Raw genomic sequence first — 23,063 nt, forward strand, 5'->3', positions numbered from 1 at the left:
TCAAAGAAAATGGGAACATGTTGCTGTAGCCCCGCCAACCGTGCACGATGTGTAAGGTTGGCAACAAATGAAGCCCGCTCCTGCAACACGAGGTAGTATAAAGAGAGTACGAACAGTTATGGTAATGTTTCTTATCATGAAAATTAGGAATACTCAACATCATACAGGTACTGCAGTCCGAAGCAGATCTGTGTCCCTCAGGGTTCATCCATGTCTATCACCCCAACACTGTATCATCGTTATTTTGTACCATCAAACAGAGAAAATTCACAAACTATAAAAGCTCTGCTAACCTCTTCCGATAGAGAACTCAATAAGATTTTTACCGCATCTCCCTCTTCCCATATATAGAAAACAAATACCGTCTGCATGCCGGCATCGAGCACATATGGCAATCCTATTAAATATGTGTAAAGTTTCATCGACTGTACTGTAGGAGGATGATTGTATCCCACACACTATACTATCAGTAGCAAGAGAGGCACCCTGTAACCCTGTGTTGGTTTTTTTATCTCTGCTGTAACATGCTTTGCACACTGCCATAGATTTTGTTTTTTCACTCATGACTTCGAGCTCTGTGTCAGGCTCTAAACTGACATTAACACATTCTGATCCATTACCTCTCACAGAAAGCTAGACGTCGCATGGTGTAAATCAAGTTGTTGCTGCTGCTACCATAAAACACACACACACACACACACACACACACACACACACACACACACGTTGTGGAGCATTTCCAAACTGCCGTCTGAAGGTGATTGATGGCCTCTAGACTTAAACTCATCCATCACAGTGACAGAATACCTCGTGACTCAGTGTACGTTTCGACTGATTCCTCATACTGCAGTCATGTACATGGTCACTGTTTTGGTACTAGCCATCCCAAGAAGGTCACCCCCTCCACCAAGACTCTTTCTCCATCTCAAACAAGCGATACCAGTCAATCATTATGTGGTAAAAAAGAGCATACCTGTGGATGAATGGGATGGAAAAGACACCATCGACGTACTGTAATAATAAGCATCACAGTTTATAGTGTGAGCAATTGTACAGTAATTTCAACACTGACCACTGATGCGACAGCATGCTCCCCAACATCAGTATCATCGCTAAACCACAGCTCCTCTACTTTGCGAGAACCAACACAAATGTAGATAGATGACTGTGCAGTATGTCCATTCATTGATAATTCTTGTACATATTTATCATAAAAGTATACGAGACAGGGACTGATGTGTAATGGATGTGCTGTCCCGTTAGGACCACTAGGAAGAATGCATCCTGTGCTATTCTGGGAAGCATTGCAAAAGATTTTTATAGCGTGTCCAGAGGAAGATTTGGCTCCTATATACATAGAGCTGTGATGTCAATATAACACTGACAACCTTTTATCTGCACCTGCAATGGTGAGTCACTCATCAATTAGGTCTTCGCTGGGCCACAGGTAGAAAGGCATCACACCAGCAATGGTAAATACGAGCGGGCAGCGGGCAGCTCAGGGGCATCTCATGTATGGAACTGGTGTGAACGCACCGCCCCGTGTGCGTGCCTTGGAGCTCTGTAGAGAACATTTCTTTGATATGTCACGATCGAATTTCTTACCTATAGTTCAAAAGCATTTTTACGTGCAATGAGTGTTTGCGCACTGCACTATTTCGGCTGTTTAAGCCTTGTGAGCATGTTTGCATAGTGTTACATATGCATTATTTTTTGATAATTTCACAAGTAGTGGATGTGTCTGCTGCATTATTTCGACAGTTTACAATTAGTGAGCATGTTTGCATAGCATTTTACAAGCACTATTTTGAAAATTTACGAGTTGTTTTCGTGTCTGTAAATCAGTGTACTGCATTATTTCGGTGACTTACGAATAGTCTATAGGTCTACAGGCTGTGCAATGCACTATTTCGAGAGTTTAAAATTAGCAAACCTGTTTCCAGAGTATTATACATGCATTATTTTGAAAATTTACGAGCTGTTTTCAAGTCTGCACACCAGTGTACTGCATTATTTCAACAGTTTACATTTAGTGAGCGTGTTTGCATAGTGTTTTACACACATTATTTTGACAATTTACGAGTTGTTTTTATGTGTGCACATCAGTGTACTGCATTATTCCGGTGGTTTACGAGTAATTTGCAGGTCTGTAGACTATTTACTGTGACCCCATGCACACCAGGGTGAGTGTTTCATATCAGTGTAATAAATAAACTATGTCACGTCTGTCCCTAAATAAACTGTTCCAAAATAAATACAGTACACTCCTTCTTCTGCCAAGCAGCTCGACAAGGACTGAGTCCTTTTCCCGCCGTTTTTGCCCAGACCACTATAGTACGACAGTACCCTCTGGTGGCAGTACTGTGTACTAGGTCAGTTGGAGTCTGGACCTCATGGTGAACACACCGGATGGAGCTACTGCGTATGACAACTCAAATTGTTTAAATAAACGCTGCATGCAAAATAAATACTTATTTCCATCCTATACAGCAGCCAAGCACAGGCTGATGAGTCCTTTTCCTGTCAATACCAAGAAAGCGGTGGCGATCGGATGACTTAGGTTAGTGGAGGTAGCCCAAGTGAGCTATTTTCCCGCCATTTTATTAGGTTAGTGAAAGTGGCCCAATTGACATTTCTTTTCGCCAAAATTTGAACTTCCTGCTATGACGTCATTGCACTGACATCTTGGATCCGCCATCTTGAATAAATTTGGCAACAATGCAATATGGGTTGACGCTCTCTTTGCCCTACTACTATTAGCGTCAGTAAATATTGGTGATGATATAAAACACAAGCTTCTCACAGCTCCAAGGAAACCTGAAAAAGGTTATATCTTTACTAATTCTGAGCACAACAAGAGGGGCGCAGACTGGTGCACGATAATGACTCTGAACAGAATCTATGGCTGCTGTTCTCACTAATTAAAAAGGGACTTCTTTGCATTAATTGTTCAACTTTTAAGAATAATAAAATGGTTGGAGGTAAGAAATCCATTATCACCAAGAAACTTGTGCCTGAACCACTAACAAAGTTTGCCAAACTTATTGGTAAAGATGGTGACATTGAGACCCACCATCAGCTCAAGTACCATGCTGAAGCGTCAACAGATGCAAAATTATTTTTGGCGACACGAGACAACCATGAACTTGAGATCATAAATCAATTGTCAAGACAAAGAATGGAAAGCATTAGGGAAAACAGATACCATCTTGTACTTATAATACAAAATCTTGTACTTATAATAAAAACAATCATATTTTCTGGAAAGCAAAATATTCCTCTGCAGGGGCATAGAGATGATGGGAGTCTATTAGAAAACGAAAATGATAATGAAAGTATAGTGAGTAATGAGGGAAACTATAGAGCTCTCCTAAGATTTTGAATTGACGCTGAAGACTTGCAACTAAAACATCACCTTGAGACCACTAAAGTGAACGCCACTTACATAAGTAAAACAACATATAATGAACTTAATTCATACTGTGAAACATATGGAGAATACAGGAGGAAATCGATTCTTGTTATTACAGTATAATGTTTGATGAGACTGCGGACATAGCGCTCATCGCCCTACTGAGTTTAGCTGCAATATATGTTGATGGTGACGGCAAATTAAATGAAAGATTTTTGGATTTCATTGACATTCATAAAGTCAATTATTGTACTGGAAACATTGATGATGAGCCTCAAGAGAGTCAGGGTGAAGAGCGTAGCATTACTGGCGAAGTAATAGGTACTATGATTCTGAGGAGAATGGGAAGCCTTTCCCTGTCACTGGAGAACTGTATGGGTATAGGCTGTGGTGGTTGCTCAGTTAATATGTCAGAAGTGAAAGGAGCTGTGGCTACAATAAAAAAGACAGCTATCTACGCACAAGTAGCACTGTTAGATTAGATTAGATTAGTGTCAAAGTCATCAGCTCAGCCTTACTGTCTCTCGCAGTTGCAAAGTTACAAGTGTGAGAAACTCACTTGGTACTACTGAAGAAGTAGTATTGTTCTTTACAGTGTCTAGCAAGTGGTTCACAACATTGAACAGTCACCTAAAACTCTCACTGGAGTCACATTGTCAAACAAGATGGGTTGAGTGACATGATGCTGTTATTCAATTCACAGCTGATCTTGGAACAGGTTCTTAAAGAAATAGAGTGTTGGAGGGATAGTATAACTGCTGCCAAAGCTAACGTTCTCCTTCGAGCTCTCTCTAATTGCGAGTTTATTATGACTCTGTTTACACTGAGTGACATTATGAGCATAACATATCCAGTCAGTAACGTCTTACAAGACCCTAGCTTGGACGTCGTGATTGCAAAAGCAAAATCAGATTTGACGTTCAAGGTGTATAATGGCATGAGAGCTAATGCTGACAGACACTTTGCTCGTATTGTTGAAGAGGCGAAGGCAGATATGGGAGAGTTAGACATGGAGATGAGTGTTCCTTGTCTTACAGGCAGACAATGACACAGGGAAAATGGAAAACTGTGATCATAATGATGGTGCTATGACATATTGGAAAAGAACTGTTCCCCCCTCCCCCCCAACACTGGACCATGTTACGACCAACATGAGAGAACATTTTGCTGAAGAAAATATTTATCATTTAATATTCAACATACTTTTGCCCTCACTATTACTGAAACATGATGGTAATGACCTGCACATAAATTGAGTCAATGCTTAACTCAACTACCATTCTTTGGAGAATAATCACTCTTTCTGATTAAAAAGAGACTAATGGGAGATATTCTTCAATACAAACAAATGAGCATAAATGCCCTTAATGATCATGATTCTGTTATGCAAGCATTGTCTGTTTGTCCTAGATTGGACTATTCTACTTCGCACATGCTGCACAAAATATTTGCTTGTCTACCTGCATCTATTGCTACATGGCTGAGATCGACAATGGATGATCGACTTGATGGCTTAGCTCTGTTGAACACTCACGCTGACATTGGTTGTCCTACTGAAGATGTAATTAAAAATTTTCCAGGAGGAATAGACACATAGAATTCATCGTTTAAGGAAGAGAACCACAACTGTAACTTTTTTACATCATAAGAAGGCATGTCTTGTATATGTGTAAAATAAGTTTAAATATACATTCTTAAACTGCATGTGGCTTGATTATTTTTTGTTACGGTAAAAGTAAAGGTAGCTCAAGATATCTTTAGTGCCCCCTCCTTGAGGTTTATCTGTATCCACCACTGAGCTGGACACAATGAGACTGTCACCAAAGCCCAACCAGTGCCTCATGACAACCATCACTGTACTGTGTGCCTTTACTGTATGTAAGACCTAAGTTAAAACACTGCATACCAAGCTTATAAAACTTGTCTGTTGAAGCATGGCCTTAAGTTGAACTGTTACCTGCTACTTGCATACCAGCGTATTGAGCTGCTACTTGCATACCAGTAAATTGTTACCATATGCACACCATTTTCTGCTCTCTTGTTAATCAGATAAGGATTGTATTTTCTCCGTTACTTAATGATCATGGAAGAAAAAACTAAACAGAATTCCTCTCATCCTCTATTTTTGCTACTGGCCTGGTGGACGCCTTCACAACTGCCTGCCATCCGAAAGGTCAGAAAGTTAGTTTAGGATGTCAAAGCGGCTGGTCTAATAGCACCACATATACCTTGCGACCGATGCAAGACAGACCACTGTATGCATTAAGAGGAGTCCCTTGTCATGCTGTCTCTAATGTCTGGCCCTAATTCTTGAATTGCTTCAGAAGAAAATCCATTCACAGCATTTAACTTCAACCCCATTACCTGTGACCGTGACTATGTAGTTGTTGTCCTGACCTTAAATCAGCAGCCATAGTATATGATTACCACTTCAAAGATGACTTTTCTTCTAGTGTACATTTTCAGAAACTGTAGGCATGTATTACTACAAGCCATTTAGATATGATGAATTCAAATTCTGATTTACACTTTTTAGTCTGGTCAGATCACACCTTCCTAGAACGCATCTCCCTTACACTTGAAGAACACCTGTGCACTTGAAGAACACCTTGTGAAATAAATCAAACTCTGGCCTGATACAAGTAAAGCATTATTACAGGTCCACATATCTGCAGACATATTTGAGTACTCAACATGCTTCCTCGTGTCCCTCCCTTGCTGCACAGTGCAGCTAAATTAGAACACTTTCATACAGATTACACTGATGCATGAAGCCATGTAACAGTCACAGATGCTGACTGCCACTTAGCAAACATTTGGTACTGCTGCACTGTACCTTACTCATCCGAGTCACTGAAAACCTGCTTATGTCTCACCTGAAGGCATGCTGCCAACTGTGGCCTTGTGTAATGATAATACACATAACTTTACTATGGATTTTTCAGTCTTTAGTCACATGTATGCTTGGGTACAAGATGGGTTGCAATTACGCCTTTTGCACATTCACTACCCTAATGATCAATGCACACTACTGCAGAAACCTACTGATTATCTAAGGATCACCTCTGTTTAGCTGCCTTTTGAATGAGATAACCACTAATGAATTGTATTAAAAGAATTTAGTGCACTGTGTGACTACTGTACCCAATTCTTAGGGGGGGAGTGGGGGTGTATTACATAAAAAATATTATCTAGGCAAGTAAGCCAGTCATCCACGACCACTGCTGTTCGATGAGACCTATGAGTCAACACTATGAGAGCCAGTATTTCATTACAGGTAAATCAGGGGGAACCATCCCAATTGCCATATCACTGAATTGAACTATAATGTCATCTTTCACCTATTTACACCCAGAGATCAAACAACATGTATTAGGAACAGGAAAGTAACAAATTTAACAGAAGTTAATCTATATTCAACATTATTCAAGAACTACAGCACTGAGATCCAGTCGCCCATTCACTTTAAAGCAGCAATACAGAATAACTGTGTCAGACTGAGGTAAAAAAAAAAATGAAGTGTTTACTATGGTTAGTTGGCTTATCAAGTCACTTTGCAATGCAAGTTTTTTACTCTGTGTCAACGCTACACTTATCCTACTATTTTGATAGTATTTTGTGCTGCAATTATCACATTTTATGTCCGTTATTTCCTGTTATATTGCTAACCATATGTGACAAGTGTACTAGTGTGTAAGGTCATGGACAGTCCCTTCCTTGAAGCTAGTTGAAGTTACGTCATATGTGTGATATACAGGTAGAAGTGTACCATTTTCAAATATGTTTAATTTGTAATATTGTGGAATTACATTTAGAAGTACAGTAGCATCAGAAGCTAATGTCAGTGAACAGACTACCAGAGTTTTCCCCCTTCTCATAGAGAATTCAGCAATGGTGTTGAACAGTAAAGATCTGTTATTTTACTGTCAGTCAATCTGTTGTGATGATTCCAGGGTATAACAACTACCTTAGCCCTTCTGACCTGGCAACCTGCTAGCTAACCTGTATAAAGAAATTTTTTCTTCCTCACAGTAAATGAGGAGGAATAGGGAAGACTTTTCAATGACATAGCTTCTTATGCTACTGGAGAGGCTTGTCCGCAATGGCCCATTTTGCCGGTGAGATCTCGGTGGGCAGCTGCCGTCACATGTTGTTCCAGTTATTTTTTATACCCTCCCCTGCGACCCTTACTCTATTGCCATGTCGTTTATTATCCGTTTTTATACTTAGGAGAGACTAGTCTAGGCTAGTCTGGGCTATGTCACTCTGGTGGTACCAGTTCTACCTCACTTTCCTACCATTATTATTAAGGCCCCCCCCCCCCCTCCAATACCAATGTCCACTTTATATATTCCCAGAGGATTAACTGTTGGGTACAAACTGCATCTTAAGCTGCTAGCTAAGCATGAAGTCAATGGCACTTTCTAGGGTGTCAGATCTTCAGAATATCAGTGGTCAATCAGTAAATTTTTGAACAACATCACTCACCACCATTCTTAAAGCCATGCAATATGTACCTTATGAGTTTATGTCATGTGGCCAAGTTTATAACGAGGTCTAAATATTTTTGTTCAGGGTAAATTTAACTAACTCAGTTAATTAAAAGACTACAACAGAAAATGTTTCCACTGTTATCATTCAACGCATCTTGCAATTAAAGATGTTTTAGTTTGCATTCTCTGTATAACAGTGAGGTCATTGGTCCCATCAGATTAGGGAAGGATGGGAAGGAAGTCGGTCATGCCCTTCCAAAGGAACCATCCCAGCACTTGCCTGAAGTAATTTAGGGAATCACGGAAAATCTAAATCAGGATGGCCGGACACGGGTTTGAACAGTCATCCTCCCGAATGCAACTCCAGTCTTCTAATCACTGTGCCACCTTGCTTGGTCTTTCTGTACTTAGTACTATGTGAGCTTCACTGCTTTTCAGGAGCACTTACAGCTCTGGCACTTTGCTGTGAGTGCTTTGGCAGTTAACTATTAGGATTTTAATACTCTTGCTTGTAGGAAGCATTCTTTTGGACCTTACACTTAAAGTTCTGGGTTGCCTACAGCTCTTGTTATCTCAAATGGAAGGAGAGTTGCCTAATCTAAAAAAAAATCTGTGTGCACCCAACACACAAACAGCTACCACGGTAGCAGCCCCTCACATGTGGTGCACACTGGGGCATTTAGGGAGACACTACAGTTCACAGCTCTGTGGCGCAAGTCCAGGACATTGCAGCCTAGCTTGTCATAGAACCCTTGAAGTCTCCGGTTCAGTCCTTCCACTCATCCAAGAACCAGGAGGTCACAATCATCATGTGTTAAACAACTGACAGTTGAGTGTCTGTATTGTGACATTTTACTACAATTCTGTTTTCATCATGTATTATGCTTCAAATGTATCCTGGGAGCAAAACACATTGTTATTAATTTCAATTAAGTTTTAATTACCATTTGCAGAAAATTGTTGCACCATACATTTCCATTTTTGAAGTCTCTGCCCTGTGTATTCAATTAAGGTATCTAACATACCACACTCTGCTTGATATAATGCCAATTTTGTTTTTCTTGAGGATAACATCCTCTTGAGTAGTATCTGCATGGAGATCCAAATGGAGAACTATTTTACCTCCAGAAGTGCTTTCAACCACTTGGAGTAGCAGCACAGCAAGGCCATGTTGGCTAATGTTACAAGGCAAGATCAGACATTCATCCAAACTGCTGTCACTGCAACTACTTACAAGCCCACCGTCCCTCTTCAGAAACCACAGTTTAGTCTGGTCTTCCCACAGATACCCTTCTGTTGCGATTGCACATGCAGTATGGCTATCCGTGTTATTAAGGCATGCACACAGCCCCATTCGGGCAAGGTCCATCGTTTATAGGGGTGGGGATGTGATTTAAGGAACACAGTATATGAATAAATGAATATGACTTTCATATTTATGACACTTGCAAACTGTACTGTATATTGTAATTTTCCCAACAATTGATAGGGAATACACATTATCAGAGAAGAGCTATTTTTCATAAACATATCCTGACAACGTTGTTTCAGGTGTGCTGTCAAAGTTGCAGTTCAAGAAGCAAACTCTAAAAGGATACCCAAAAAAATATTCGCTAATAAAATTTGACTAATGCACAGGGAGGCTTAAACTTAGCAAATCAACTGTAATTTGTGTAACTTTCTTCACAACATGTCTATTTTAATTCTGAGACCAACCCACCAACTGCAAGTGCAACTGACTCCTTCTGATGAGCACCAGCCTATTAGGATTCACCATTGTAAGGGATTCTAGAGAAAGCAAATAAAGTGCTGAGTGAAATAGGAAATATGCCTCAAGAGATAATCACGCAGTCAATATCGTTAGACGAACATCAGCAATCTATTTCTAAGACTTCTTTAGGCTAAATGTTAAGACTGGAGATAATCTGAGGTGTAATAATTTACCAAACAGTCTGAGTTTATGGGGGGATGCTAAGCTATTAAAGTGTAGCTACAAACGAAGTTCATTATCTGCACATTCAATATTGAAAGAAGATGTATCTGAAAATGTTAAGCAAAAGAGATGGAGAAGGGAGGAGTTGCCACTTACATTAGAAAGGGTTACAATTATAAAAACACTGACATTCTTAAATACTGTAGTGATCAGCATTTTGAAGACTGTGCCACACAAGTACAAACACACAAAAGAAAAATAATTATAGTCACCATATACAGGGCTCCACCTGATAATTTCCAGCTATTCATTAAACAGCTTGATGTAGTATTAAATTTCTTAACTTTTAAAAATCATGAACTCATACTAAGTGGAGATTTTAATTTAAATTTTCTGGAGGATAGTCACTCAAGATCAATACTAGTGTCTCTTACCACTTCTTATAATCTCATTCCCTTAGTACAGTTTCCAACCAGGGTTATGGGTACCAGCAGCACTGCTATTGATAACATTTTCATAGATACTACTATACTAGCAAATCATAGTATAAATCCAATATTTAATGGTCTTTCAGATAATGATGCCCAGTTGCTTACATTTAATATAGTGAGGTCTGATTCGACTACTAAAAGGAAGTGGGAAACAATACGAATATTAAACGAAACAGGAATTGAAGGTTTAAAAAACTGTTTCAGGAATACAGACTGGAAAGATGTGTACAATTCACCCAGGGTAAATGAAAAATATAACTGTTTCCCTAATGTGGTCATAGGTCACACTGAAAACTGCTGCCCTAAGAAAGTGATCAAGGCAAATAGGTTGTTTCAAAACCTTGGATTACAAATGGAATAAAGGTATCTTGCAAAACAAAAAGAAGACTATACTTAATGTCAAGGGAAAACGATGACTACAGGGCTAAATCACATTACAAATTATATTGTAAAATTCTAAACAAAGTAATCAGAACCTGAAAACGTATTTATTTTCAAGTAAAAATAAATGTCTCTAATAACAAGATAAAAAACTATATGGAATATAGTAAAAAATGAAACAGGAAAAACTAATCAGGCAAATGAAGAAATTATGTTAAATGTAAATAATGAGTTGATTAGAGATACCTCCAAAATTGCAGACACTTTCAACAACTTTTACCTTTCAGTAGCAGACAACTTAGGTTTGCATAGTTCCTCAGAAGGCAGCTTAAAATATTTTTAAAATGCATTTCCGCAGAAGTTCAACAAAATTCAACTATATCCTACCTCACCGAAAGAGATTTTTAATATTATTAGCTCTCTTAAAAACAAATGTTCTAGTGGTTATGATGAAATCAGTACTACTATAATTAAATGTTGCTCCTCAGAACTTTGTGACATACTGAGTTACTTATGTAATGAATCCCTACACAGTGGTACTTTTCCAGATAGGCTTAAATATGCTATTGTCAAACCACTGCACAAAAAAGGAGACAAGTAAATCATTAGTGGAAAACTTCCACCCCATTTCATTATTGGCAATATTTTCAAAAGTGTTTGAAAGGGTTATGTATAATACATTTTATAAACACTTAGTACAGAAAAATATTCTCATGCACAATCAGGTTGGATTTCGGAAAGGATTGTCAACTGATCAAGCTATATTAACTTTTACAGATGATATATTAGAATCGATAAATCAAAAGTTATTACCATTTGGAATATTCTGTGATCTGGCTAAAGCTTTTGATTGTGTTAAGCATGATATCCTTATACAAAAGTTAAAATATTATGGGATAAAAGGAGTAGCAGGCTCATGGCTCTCATCCTATCTTTTTAATAGAAAGCGGTGTATGTTTGTATCAGGCTTACCATATAACAATAGTCATTCAAAATATGAAACTACAAGACAAGGGGTGCCCCAGGGCTCTATTTTAGGTCCCTTGTTGTTCCTATTATATATAAGTGATCTTCCATAAGCAGTGCCACAAAATGCAAATTTTGTCTTATTTGCAGATGATACACATTACCCGTGATCTCACTGAGCAATCAGCTAATGAAATATTTGTAAGTATCAATGGGTGGTTCACAGCAAATGGATTGTCACTAAATTTTGACAAGACCCAGTACATACAGTTTAGTACCTCACAAAGAATACCTGATCTTATAAGTATAATGTATTCAAACAATGAAATTAAAGCTGTAGACACTGTCAGATTTTTAGGGCTACAAATTGACCACAACCTAAATTGGAAAATCACACCCTAGACTTAATGCAACGCCTTAGTTCAGCTACATTTGCAGTATGCATGACAGCAGAAACAGGTGATTTAAAAATGAAGAAGTTAGTTTATTCGGCCTACTTCCATTCACTAATGAGTAATGGAACCATCTTTTGGCGAAACTCTTCTTACAAAGAGAACATTTTCAAAATTCAGAAACGAGTCATTAGAATTATATCTGGTGTCAGCCCTAGATCATCATGCAGAGACCTATTTAAGAAACTTGGTATTCTAACTACTACTTCTCAGTACATATACTCATTGATGTCCTTTGTCATTTCCAACATGTCTCTTACCTCAGCTCAGTACAGCCGATAGATACACATAAAACAGAACTGAAAATTTACGTTCCTAGCTTTCGGAACAAATGTTCCTTCAACGGGGAGGAGAGAGGGGAAAGAAAGGGAAGATAAGGACTATAAAAGCTTAACATTAGTACAAAAAGGAGTCAAATACATGGGTACTCATATATTCAATAACTTACCAGAGCATATCAAAGGTCTTGTAAGTGATAAAGATCAGTTTCAGAGTGGATTAAAGAACTTCCTGCTGGCCACCTCCTTCTACTCCATTGAGCTTAGATACAAAAAAGTGTTGTCTAGAGCAACATATAGAAGCATGTGCCTGTCAACTTAAACTGAAGGAGGACTCTTTTAAAATTGTAACAGTATATAGGTCCACTTCAGGAAACTTTCATTTATTCCTGGAAAACTTGGTTGCCTTGTTGTACTATCTGTCAGATAGGGGAAAGCAAATTACTATTTGTGGGGACTTCAATGCTGATTTACTCAAAGAGTGTAACAGGAAGAATGACCTGGAAGTCTTGCTCGGTTCTTTCAATTTGACACCTGTCATTAATTTTCCTACTTGGGTAGTAAAGGACAGCAGCACATTGATAGATAACACTTTTATGGACCAAGATAGGTTTAAAAACATAAATTCTTGTCCTGTTGGGAATGGCCTTTCTGATCATGATGCTCAGCTAGTTACGGTATATGACATAGCTCCATTCAGTAATTCAAAACTACCCTCCAAAGTTGTGCGTTCAATTAATGACTCAACAATTAGAAATTTCAGAGAAAATCTTCAGCAGTTAGACTGGAATGAGGCGTACAAGGAACCCGATGCTAATTTAAAATATAACTTATTTCATGATACACTTGTAAGAGAATTTGAAAACTGTTTCCCCAAGAAAGTAGTTAAATCTAATTATAAGAAACCACGCAAAAAACCTTAGCTTACTAAAGGAATGAAAATATCTTGTAACCACAAAAGGGAACTGTATCTAACAACAAGAAAGAATAATGACCCAGAAACAGCCAAATATTATAAAAACTACTGTGCTACATTAAGAAAGGTTATTAAAAAGTCCAGAAGCATGTGCATCATGTCTGAGATTAATACCTCTGATAACAAAATCAAAACAATTTGGAATATTATTACAAGGGAGACAGGGCAACCAAGAGTACAGAATGACAGCATCACCATCAGAGCGAATGGAACCTTGATAAAAAACAAGCCGGAAGTCGAAAACATTTTGAATAATCATTTTTTAAATGTTGTAGAGAAAATAGGATCTAAATGTTCATTAGAAGAAGCAAGGCAGTTAATGGAAGAGGCCTTACCCACACCATTTGATACAACTGAAATTCCACCCACCTCTCCTTCTGAAACTAGGAAAATTATAAACTCTCTCAAGAATAAAAGCTCACATGGAATTGATGGCATTTCCAGCAGGATAATAAAAGCTTGTTCCCAAGAAATATGTGGGATTCTTAGCCACATATGTAATAGCTCTCTGAAGCAGGGTATTTTCCCAGATAGAATGAAGTATGCCATTGTTAAGCCACTGCATAAAAAAGGGGATACGTCTGATGTCAACATCTACCGCCCAATCTCTCTTCTGACTGCCTTATCCAAAATTCTTGAAAAAGTAATGTATTGAAGAGTAGCTTCACACCTTTGCAAAAATAAAATTTTAACAAAATGTCAGTTTGGTTTCCAGAAGGGTTTTTCAACGGAAAATGCTATATATACTTTCACTAATGAAATATTAAATGCTCTGAGTAACCGGAAGTCACCCGTTGGGATTTTTTGTGATCTATCAAAGGCTTTTGATTGTGTAAATCATGGAATACTTCTAGTTATGCTCAAGTACTGTGGTATGAATGGGACAGTGCTCAAATGGTTTAAATCATACCTAACTGGAAGAGTGCAGAAAGTTGAAATAAACAGTTCACATAATATCCAAAAAACTGGTGATTTCTCCAATTGGGGAACAATCAAGACTGGGATGCAGCAAGGTTCGGTCTTGGGTCCTCTGCTTTTCTTAATATATATCAATGACTTGCCATTCTATATTCACGAAGATGCAAAGCTGGTACTTTCTGCCGATGATACAAGTATAGCTATCACACCCAACACACAAGAATTAACTGGTGAAATTGTAAACGATGTTTTTCAGAAAATCATTAAGTGGTTCTCTGCAAATGGGCTCTCGTTAAACTTTGACAAAACACACTATATACATTTGCACACAGTAAATGGAATGACACCATTAATAAATATAGACTTTGATCAGAAATCGGAAGCTAAGGTAGAATATTCAAAATTTCTAGGTGTATGCATTGATGAGGGGTTGAACTGGAAAAAACACACTGAGGATCTGCTGAAACGTTTGAGTTCAGCTACTTATGCTATTAGGGTCATTGCACATTGCAAATTTTGGTGATATACATCTGAGTAAATTAGCTTACCACACCTATTTTCATTCTCTGTTTTTGTATGGTATCATATTCTGGGGTAACTCATCACTGAGTAAAAGAGTGTTCATTGCACAAAAGCGTGTAATCAGAATAATTGCTGGAGCTCACCCAAGATCATCCTGCAGACACTTATTTAAAGAGCTAGAGATCTTCACTGTAGTCTCACAATATATATATTCACTTATGAAATTTGTTATTAACAATCCGAACGAATTCAAAAGTAATAGCAGTGTACATGGCTACAACACTAGGAGAAAGGATGATCTTGACTATTCAAGGTTAAATCTAACTTTTGCTCAGAAGGGGGTAAGTTATGCAGCCACAAAAGTCTTTGGTCACACTACCTAATAGCATCAAAAGTCTGACAGATAGCCATATAGCATTTAAAAGGAAATTAAAAGAATTTCTTAATGGCAACTCCTTCTACTCATTAGATGAATTTTTGGATATAGTAAGTGGGTAATTTCCCAACCCCCACAAAAAAAGAAAAAAAAGTACAAATATTGAGTGTATTGTAATTTTTGTGTAATGTAATATCTTGTACAGACACCTTTTATTAACGTGACACATTCCACATCATTACGAAGAGCTGTATTCATGATCTATGGAACAAGTAATAATCTAATCTAATGAATATTTCACAAGGATTATAGCTCAAAAACCTTTGACTTACACATCCCAGAGACTCCTCTCCAAGAGATCCATGGAAAATGATAAATGTAATGTAATAGGAGGATCAACAAACAGTGATGTGATATAGTGGATAATGAAAGTGTAGGGCATGTCATGAATATCAATATATGACACCGAACTTTTGGAAGCAAACATACTAATACCAAGAGCACACACAGCTGTTGATATTCACCTTCCAAAAATGTTTAAAAATCAAAATAATGAGGTACTAAGTGCCTCTACATCAGGCATGAGATACGTTAACAAGTTATAGGCAAAAACATAAGTGCCTCAGCACGTAACATTTCTGTAAAGTAATGACACTTCTAAAATGAAGCCTGAGAACCAGATCCATTACATTACATGTGCCATGTTCCTTCACCATGTCTTTAGAATGTCATATTCACTAACTGTTAAAGTTTCTTCACACAGTTTGCAGTTCTAGTATTACGTAGAAATTACACAGCAGCAAATTTTGCAAATGCCCCTTTATGGATTTTGGTATTATGTTTACTTTTACTTTAGTATTATACTCACTTTCCAGTACACTTACTCTTAGTTGCTAATTTACAAAGTCACATTTAACTCGAATCACCAAACAGTATTATGTACCATAATGTTTCAATGAATAGCTTTGAGATGTTAATGAATGAAATCTACAGAATATGATGAATGAACTGCATTTGCTATTTATAGTAAAGAACAGTATGGTGTGGTCTGTCTCATTGACAACTGCTAAACACTGCACAGTGTTTTGCCACAGTGAAACTTATTTTACCAGACTACTAAATATGTTAGGATGTTGGTCTATTTGTTTCTGGAAACAACTGTTATGTGCAGAGAGCAATGTTTTAATCTTGCTAAATATGTTAAGATGTTGGTCTATCTGTTTCTGGAAACAGCTTTTACGTGCAGAGAGCAATATTTTAATCTTATCTGTCTGAGAGGCCCAATAAAAGGTCTCCCTCAGCTCATTTTTCTTTCCCAGTATGTAAACCAAACATTTTGAACATCTGCCCAATTCACTGTTTCATGCTCAGTTCCTAAGTTCAGTGTGGCATTATTTTATTTCTATAGAATTCTCATTCATTCCCTCTATTTACATCCTTATCACATGCAAAATCAACATACCAGTGCTGCTTACTGGTATGACAGATACCACAAAATAACAAGCTGCTGTTTTTTACATAGAGTTGTCTAGAACATGCATCATCTTCAAACTTACTTTCGAAGGCGGCCCATCAAAACAATGCCAGTAACTAAAGAGTGTAGATAATACATCAACACAGTTCTATCTGCACAGCATATCATTACAAATTTTAGCATTAAGTGCACAATCAACAGTAGATTTTAATACATGTGGTTCTATTGTAAAATAAAGGAAGTTATTTTCCAAATATTTCCTAGTATATTTGCAGAAATGACTGGTTCTTTGCACAGACTGTTCTAAAAAGTGCAGCTAAAACAGTAGTTTCTCTTGCTTTCTTCTATTCTGTAATCTGAACTTGACACAATTAATCATGCAGTCCTGGTAAGGAAACTAGGGAATACTGGTATTTATGGCCATGCAGTAGATTGGATAACTTCATATATCAGTAAAAGGAGGCAGTAAGTGACCAATGAAAACATATACAATTCAGAAGTAAGAAGCATTATAGTATGGTGTACTTCAACAATCTGTAACGGGACTCATCCTGTTCAATTTATATGAAAATAGTGTATACAAATATGAAAATGAAAATAAGATACTATATGCAGATGACATGAACCTGCTAAATGTGGCCAACAATTTTGAGGAACTTTAGCAAAATATTTTCAAATCTGTCAATAATATAACATAATGAGTCATGGAAAATGAGCTAATTATCAGACCAAACTGAAAAGAAAAACACTATACATATGGTTTTCAGCAACAAACAAAAAGAGAAACACATCAACATTTTTGTGTATGAAAAAGGACTGAGGTTAAAAGCTCAGTGATATCTATAATGAAACAACTGGCACAGTATACACATAAAGACCTCTTAAGCAGTCTCTAACATGGACTTTTTGAGCCATATATGCTATACGGAACCACCATACAGGGGAATTCTACCATCAAAATAATGAAAAGAATATTCATACTACAGAAAAAAGACATCTTAATTACATTTGCAAAGGAAGCAAAAAAAAAAAAAGTCTTGTGAAAATCATTTCAAAGACCTCAATATTTTGTGTATCCATATAGGCCCTATATATCTAAGGCCACTGAGACTGGATTACAAGATCCCACAAAACTGAGGACCAATAAGACTTTCCATCTCCATAACACCTGGGGTAGAAGGTAACTGTGTCATCTTTCACACACACTACAGATTTTTGAAAAAGGGATTCAATACTCTGGCACCAAGTCAATACATGCATTGCCAAGAGAATTGCAAAACTTCAAACCTGAGAAGAATTTCACTGCAACCCTTTAAAAAATAAATAAAAAATAAAAAAAGAGAAGAAGAAGAAGAATTCTAAAGTGTGGCCAATTACATGATCAGACAGTGAGCAAAAGTTCACCCTGTGAATGACAAATATTTTTTACCACGTTAAGAGAAACTAGCATTAGAAAGTAAACTAGAGCCACTCATGTACAAACAAAGATAATATTATGTAAAAAAACTGTAGTCTTTGAATCTTGGTACTGTACATCATCATGTAATGGCCACCATTACGTATTGCAAATCATTGTGCATTATGTATATACCATGCTGGGTATTATTTACCATGCAAGCTGTTACAAGTATATAATGTCTACTTTACTATTACAGTTGTATTGGCTGTTTGTATTTTATCATACAACATTTGTATTTACTGTTTTGTTAAAGATAGCAAACTTCCTCATTGCAAAATAACGTAAAATCAATTTATTAAAAATTATTTGCAAATATGTTCTCTTGACCTGTCCAATATAGTATGTACAACCCTACAATTCTATGATTTGTATTAACTGTTTTGTTTAAGATAAATAATTTCCTTACTATAAAATAATGTAAAAATCAATTTGTAAAAATTACTTGTAAATAGCTCTCTTGACCTGTCCAATATCATATGTACAGCTGTACAATACTATGATTGCCTGGATCAATAAAAATACAATACAATACAATGTGAGCACAATGATGTGTCCTACTGTACAAACACTACCTGTGAAAACCAATTTCCTTATTTTATTTTACAGAAACTCATGTGAAAAATCATATGAAATGAACAAGATATGGCACGGAAAATGTAGGACTTTGATTCTTGTTCCAATGGTGTGCCACATGAACCACTGCACCAAAAAAATACAAATGTGGGAAAGAACATTTATGACCATATGACACATACACAATTTGCCTTTCATAAGTGATTACCAACAGAGAGAGCTATATTTAGCCTAACAGATGAAACTCTACGTGAGTTAAATCTCAGAAAGTATCCAATGGACAGCTTCTGCGACCCTGCTAAAGCTTTTGATTGTGCACATCATAACACACTGGTAAAAAAGCTTCCACACTACAGCATCAAAGACAAACCTTTGACATGGCTGGAGTCTTATCTACACAACAGGAAGCAGTGAGTTACCTTTATGGAGGAAGGTGTAACAGTAAACACAGACTGGGGAAATGTAAAATAGAGAGTCCCAAAGAATTTGATCTCTCTGTCAACATTAATGATCTACTAGTTACAATTAATGATGAGCAAATATAATTATGTTTGTAAATGATACGAGTATTCTGATCAAGGGTCCCAACGCTGCAATGCAGGGTATAGCCCTGACAGTCACCAACCAAGTACACAAATGGTTCACAGCGAATAGCCTAACCCAAATTTTTCAAAAGTAACATTATACAGTTTCAGACAGTAAATAAAAGAACTCCAGGTTCCTGAAGTGGAGGTCAACATGCAAAAAAATTATGAAACCACACGTACAAAAGACCAGCAAAGATGGAAAGACAAAGTGATCAACTGGTCAAGAAACTTAGCACAGCATGTTTTGCCCTGAGAATTATTTCTCACCTTTTTGGCAGAGAGATTTTGCTTTTGTTGTACTTTGCATATTTCCATTCTATACTTTCCTGTGGTATTATCTTTTGGGGAAATGTACTGGAGTCTTCAAACTACAAAAACAAACAGTGAGGTTAATATGTGGGTTCTCTAACAGAACATCCTGCAGAAATCTCTTTAAGACTCAGGATATTTACTGTTACAGATCAATACATATATTCACTATAGCCAGCAACAAGGAATTATTCCAGGAAAACTGTGGCATTCACAATCATAAGACAAGACAGGGGAAAAATTTCCCCCAAGACTCTGAAACTATCACAAAAATCCATAGGGGTGTGAGTGAGTCAGGAATAAAAGTATACAACAAGCAACATACAGGTATTCCAAAGGAAACTAAAAACATTCCTCAGAGAAATAAAACTTTTTATAAAATGAATGAATTCCTAGAGTAATAAGGCATCCTTTTGAGAAAAAAGAGGGAAAACCATTCAGATTAAATAAATAAAAAAATAAAACACTCTTAAAAGAAAGTCCTCACTTACGTCATGCAGACAAAATTGTGCGTTCTTAACATAAATTATAATGATAAAATGTAAATTTGTTTGTATCACAGTTTAAAATGTGTACTGCCATTTATTCTACACTAATAAGTATTCACTTGAACTTATTTGTGCGACAAAGATAACAATTTTGTATTTTAATTTAAATATAAATCTATTTATCGTTCTGAGATAAAAATGTGTACTTCCATTCCGTCTGCTGTTTTAAAAATTCACTTGATCTTATACCAGTAAAATGCTGGTTGTAATATTGTCCGCAACCAATGTTTCACAGAAAATAAGTATTTGTATGATGCATAAACTGTTCACATAATTTTGTATTATTTCACTTTACTTGTCATATATTACTAGTTCACCCTTTGTACAATATGTAATCGACAGGACCAACTAAAAAATTAAATCAAATGAAAGAGGATTGTCCTATTTGTTCGCATATGTCGGAAGTTCGAATGATTTATACCATAATGATAAAATAGTATCGTACAGTTGTTCTGAATTATAGTGACGACTAAGAACTGCACATAACTTCACGTAGAATTTCCTTCTTATAGGAGGTTTCCGAAATACTTTGTGATACCATATTATTGCTTTTTTAATCGTTGAGCAGAAAGCTACATTCGATACCTGTAAGAAAATACAGCGCGACCTTTGCAAGATACACAAGATTGGAGTACTCTTTACTTCCATTAATGACTAAAAGTGACGAATCGGTCAATCGTGGATTGGGTAGTGCCTTCACGACAGAACCGCCCTCGGAGATGGCCTTCGTTTCTGTCACTTCGCTGTGACACTAAATCAACATGCAGCTTTCATCACAAAATCAGCATATTACGTCACAGTTGATAGCAGGAACGCACCTTTGCTTCTACTTTGATGCAGAGAATATGTGTATTTTAGCACAAAGCACTAGTTCCGAGTTCACGAATGTCTTCCTTGCAAACCGTAATAACTGCAAGAAAATAATTTCGTCTACCGGTACTTAATACTTTCTTGTGACTAGCCGTGTACGGTTTGCAGCATCAGTACTTACTGTAGTGTACGTATAAGACCACTGAGTTCGTCGGCTTCCTGGGGGAGTGATTGACTATCCGCCTGCATATTGTAGTATTGTTATTTTTACTGACCTCAAATTATTACAGTCCTATTTCGTTGAAAACACTGCACACGACACGATTACGGGCTCAATGAGGAATCCTGACTTGCGCAAAACACTTCTAGCTCACAATCGCCAGGGGAAGTCCCCTCGTTCCTCTACCATCTGTTGAACATAAAAAGAGTTTGCTGTTTCCTGTTTCAGTCAGAAGATATTTACAAGTTACCCACTCAAATCGTAGTCTAGAAGTGCCTAAATCTCACGTTATGGCACATACCCAGCACGTTGCAATTCGTGACATTTGTGTTGCCCTTCACTGTTCACACAAGGGTTGAAACATTGTAGCAACTGTTCAAGTACAGTATGTATTTAGTATCGAGCTGCATTTTGATGTGATTTGCAGACTAAAATTCATATTGTCTACGAGCAAATGGATGCTGTTTGCCAACCATATAAAATCTATTTATGGTTACGATTTCGGCTGCGCACTGCACTTACATATACGTTAATAGTCTGCAAACAACTAGTTGTGAACGAGGATAAAATGAGAATGATGACTGTTTTCCCCTGTGCGAGTTGTCGTCAGTCAATTACTGTTTAAAATTATCGTCTTACGATATTAGTCCTCACAAGCTCTTCCTTACAAACTTGCAAAGTTCCGTTTGTGTGTCCAGTTAACGCTAATGATACCGTACCGACACTTATCGTAGTAAAAACAATAAATCCAATTGTTCTATGTAATGGTGGTTTTATTTCTATTACATTTCGTACTGTTACGTTATTGTAACTCATTGTAATTCTGTGTTAGAAACAGCAAAGGACATGTAAGAACAACTGAACGGAATAGACAGTGTCTTGAAACGAGGATATAAGATGAACACCAACAAAAGCAAAACAAGGGTAACGAAATGTAATCGAATGAAATTAGATGACGCTAAGGGAATTAGATTTGGAAACGAATTTTTTAAAGTACCGGTAGTTGATGAGTTTTGATATTTGGGCAAGAACAACAACTTGGAAACAAATTTTTTAAAGTACCGGTAGTTGATGAGTTTCGATATTTGGGCAAGAACAACAACTGATGATGGCCGCAGTGGAGAGGGTATAAAATGTATACTGGCAATGGCAAGAAACGCATTCCTGACGAAGAGTGATTTGCTAACGTCGAATTTAGACGTAGGTGCTACAAAGTCTTTTCTGAAGGTATTTGCCAGGGGCGTAGCCACGTATGGAAATGAAACAAGGACGATAAACAGTGTAGACAAAAAGAGAATAGAAGCTTTAGAAATGTAGTGCTGCAGAATAATGTTGAAGATTAAATGGGCAGATGGCGTAACTGATGCGGAGGAACTGAGTAGAATTGGGGAGAAAAGGAATTGTGGCACAACCTGATTAGAAGAAGGGACTGATTGATAGGACACGTTCTGAGGCATCACGGGATCACCATTTTAGTACTGGAGGGAAGGATGGGGGTACAAATCGTAGACGGAGACCAACAGATGAATACACTTAGCAGATTCAGAAGGATGTAGGTTGTAGTAGTTATTTGGAGATGAAAAGGCTTGTACAGGATAGAGTAAGGTGAAGACGTGCATCAAACCAGCCTTTGCACTGAGAACCACAATAACAACACAGGAAAATTAATTATAGGCATAGTATAGGTTGTTGCTGCTGCTGCTGCTGCTGTTGTTGTTGCCAGTCTGAAGACTAGTTGATGTCTCTGCACTAGTGTACCCTATGCACTACTCTTCTTCTCAGTATAACTGCTGCGATCTATATTCTTCTAAAGCTAATCACTGCATTAAAGCCTCAGTCTCCTATAGGTTTTACAACCTCAGAATTGCTTCCACTACAAGATGGA

The 23,063-nt window shown here is 37.2% G+C and overlaps 1 protein-coding gene across 1 annotated transcript in view; it reads right to left on the reverse strand.

The window, feature by feature from the left end:
- LOC124596387 overlaps positions 1 to 21,320 on the reverse strand; it is a 174,494-nt gene extending 153,174 nt beyond the window's left edge. The window contains exon 1 of the mRNA XM_047135508.1: positions 21,140 to 21,320. Within this exon, the coding sequence (XP_046991464.1) occupies positions 21,140 to 21,207 (68 nt within the window). The 5' untranslated portion in view covers positions 21,208 to 21,320. The remainder of the gene's footprint in view (positions 1 to 21,139) is intronic.
- Positions 21,321 to 23,063: the final 1,743 nt, after the last annotated feature.

Source organism: Schistocerca americana, chromosome 2 (assembly GCF_021461395.2).
Source record: "Schistocerca americana isolate TAMUIC-IGC-003095 chromosome 2, iqSchAmer2.1, whole genome shotgun sequence".
In the NCBI taxonomy this organism is placed as follows: domain Eukaryota; kingdom Metazoa; phylum Arthropoda; class Insecta; order Orthoptera; family Acrididae; genus Schistocerca; species Schistocerca americana.